The sequence below is a fragment of the Vipera berus genome, assembly GCF_964194415.1.
Source record: "Vipera berus genome assembly, chromosome: 1".
In the NCBI taxonomy this organism is placed as follows: domain Eukaryota; kingdom Metazoa; phylum Chordata; class Lepidosauria; order Squamata; family Viperidae; genus Vipera; species Vipera berus.
Window position 1 is genome coordinate 179,102,521 of NC_138202.1, and position 3,071 is coordinate 179,105,591.

General features: G+C 41.0%; 1 protein-coding gene across 3 annotated transcripts in view; it reads right to left on the reverse strand.

Annotated features, from left to right (window-relative positions):
* Positions 1-2,849, reverse strand: part of LOC308677930 (FAST kinase domain-containing protein 2, mitochondrial-like) — a 30,076-nt gene extending 27,227 nt beyond the window's left edge. For all 3 annotated transcript variants that reach the window (XM_081344641.1, XM_081344640.1, XM_081344642.1), the window contains exons 1-2: positions 2,566-2,849; positions 1,010-1,730 (exon numbers count right to left, since the gene is read on the reverse strand). In XM_081344641.1, coding sequence (XP_081200767.1) covers positions 1,010-1,684 — 675 coding nt within the window. In that variant the 5' untranslated portion in view covers positions 1,685-1,730; positions 2,566-2,849. The remainder of the gene's footprint in view (positions 1-1,009; positions 1,731-2,565) is intronic.
* Between the last annotated feature and the right edge of the window lie 222 nt (positions 2,850-3,071).

The window sequence follows — 3,071 nt, forward strand, 5'->3', positions numbered from 1 at the left end:
TTATTCACCCACCTACAGAGTACCAAGGAGCGCCCTAAAATTCAACATTTATCTGGGACTTTATTCTTTAAAAATACCCTTTCTAGTCTAGATTCCTGGTCTGATAGTTTCTGAAAAATTCCTGGGTACAAACTAGCTCCAATTCTGATTGACTAAGTGAGGTATCTGGTCAGTGATACATATCAATTTGGAAATAAGTCCCAAATTCAGTTCCATTTTCAGATGGAGTACAGACGAACAGAACAGAAGCTGGAAGGGACCTTGGAGGTCTTCTAGTCCAGCCCCCTGCTCAAGTAGGAGAACCTATACCATCTCAAACAAGTGACTGTCTCTAGCCTCTTTTCAAAAATCTCCAGTGATGGGAGCGCACACGATTTCTGAAGGCAAGCTGTTCCACTGGTTAATTGTCCTCACTGTCAGGAAGTATCTCTTAAATTCCAGGTTGCTTCTCTCTTTGATCAATTTCCAACCATTGTTTCCCGTCCTTCCCTCTGGTGCTCTGGTGAACGTGACCCCCTCTTCCTTGTGGCAGCCCCTCAGATACTGGAATACTACTATCATGTCTCCCCTATTTCTTTTCTTTAGACTAGCCAAACTCAAGTCCTGCAGCCATTCTTTGTAAGTTTTAGTCAAATGGAACGGAATGAAACGGAACAGAACAGGAACAGAACAGAATAGAATACAGAATAGAAGCTGGAAGGGACCTTGGAGGTCTAATCCAGCCCCCTGCTCAAGCAGGAGAACCTATGCCATCTCAGACAAGTGACTATCTAGCCTCTTCTTAAAAATCTCCAGTGATGGAGTGCCCATGATCGTAGATTAATAGTAGCTTTTTCAATGCGTAGATGATAAAACTGAAATGTCTTAGGTTATTATTTTAAGAGAAAAGAATATATAAAGTTGAGACATACTAAATAATAAATTTAACTGTTTAAGCCAGAACTGTTTTAAAGCATCCTTAAATTTTGTCTAGATTGTGTTTTTTGTTGTTGTTGTTTGTTTTGCTTACCTGGCAAGTCCTCAGTAATGTCTGAACTAACAAGGTATTTTGTGGAACTCCTAATTTTACCACAGAAAGTAGAGTGTGTGCCAAATCATTGCTATACATGTACTTAGCTTCATCCATCACCGACTGGCAGAGCTTTCGAAACTGAGGGTGTTCAAGCATTGTCTTTGTCTCATCGTAGTTCTGACTCTTGACTGTATTTCTTTTAAGCGTCCACATAGCTGAAAAACAGTTACTGACATACTTTGAATAGACTAGACTTCTTGCAGTAAGGTCTAGTACATCACAAGGAGATACACATTTTTGAAGGTCATTGAAAAATTCCTTGGAAATGTCAAATTCATCCTTTTCTTCAATGGTATTTCTAACTTCCTCTGAGAAGTTCACTTGAATGGCTTTAAACTTCTCTTTATGGCCAAGATCATTAGTTATTTTCTGTTCATTTGCATCACTGCTCCCAGCATAAAGAAAAGTATTTTGAGAACTAATTGAAATAGAAGAATGAAGCCAGCAAGAAGGAACATACAATGGACATTGAATACTTTGTGCAGAACTTTTATAACCATTAATCCCAAATGCAGCTGTTTTGATTTCATTTCTAGGAAAAGATCTCCCTGTATTGTGACATGCCTGTAGCCTTCTTATTGACCTTATAAAATACTCCACTTTCCTGTTCATGTTGCTGTCTCTTTACAATATCTTACTTGGAAATACGTATTTGAACCTAAAAAAGAAAATCAGAAGAGAGCTGTGAACATAACTTATTTTGGGGTTTTTTGCTGCAGTTAGTACAGTCACCTGTTTTCCAAATGAAGCGATAGCCTAACTAAATCTAAAAAAAAATGAGAGGGCTGAGTATTGCAAGACTGAACCAATTTGGGCTAAAATTTCCCAAATGAGACAAAACTGTGAACACTTAAATTTAGTGCAGTATTTAGGTTGGATTTGCACTTTAAGTAAATGTGACTGCAATTTCTGAAAGCTATCCAAAATACTAAATTTAGTTTGGGCTCTAAGCGTTTAGTTTTGTCTCAGTTGCAAAACTTCTTCAATAAACTGCCATAGACAAAGAAAATGAAGAGATTTTCTTGCTCGATTAAATGGTTTTTTTTAAAAAAATCTCTAAGTTGATTACTAGTTTAGGTGTGTGTTTGTTTGTTTTTTAAAGTTTTAATTCACTCCTCCAATTTTGTACATTTGCCCACGCAAGAATTACAATAGCAAGTAAACGTGTTCGGTTCTCAGAAAACTGGAAGCTTCCCAAGGTATTAAACGATTACCGAGGAAGAAAGGCAAAACAAAATTGTCTACTGTTCAATACTAAGCTTCAGAGTTCACAGCCAGAAGATAAGGCTATGAAAATCTAGGAATATAAACTAGGGCAGGGGTAGGCAACCTTGGCTATTTTATGACTGATGGACTTCAACTCCCAGAATTCCTGAGTCAGCATAGCTGTCTCAGGAATTCTGGGAGTTGAAGTCCATGAGTTATAAAAGAGCCGAGGTTGCCCACCCCTGAACTAGGGGATAAGGGACCAACAGAAGCAACTCTCTCCTTACTGAATTCTCGGCCGTCTGTGGTCGACCGCTATTAGAGAAGAAATATACTGAAACTATTGTCAAATCCACGCAACTTCTCCAGTGCTGAGAATTGCACCGAGGACAGTGACCTGCACGCGAGAAAAGGCTAAGGCGCCTTTGCCACGCCGCCGCCCTCCTGGTTCCCAAACCCCTTGTTCCTCCGCGCTCTTGGTTTCCTGCTTGTTCCTTGCTTGATTGAGGGAGCCGCGTCTTCTTCAACCTGCCAGACTTTCCCAGCGATCCATCCCACTTACTCGCCTCTCTGCGCCATACGCTCAAAGCAAGAAGCCGGGTGACGCAAATTCACATGCGACGCGAAGGGAGGCTCCCTTTCTCGAGATACGGTTGCCTGAAGCGGACAAAATAAGCCAGTTGTCTAGGCCTCACGGTTTCGCTTCCCGTCGGCCTGTGCGCACCTACGTAGTTGCTAGGCAACCCTCCGCAGCGCCTCAGATTAGAGGGTTTCTTGCCGCGGCTCTTGGTCA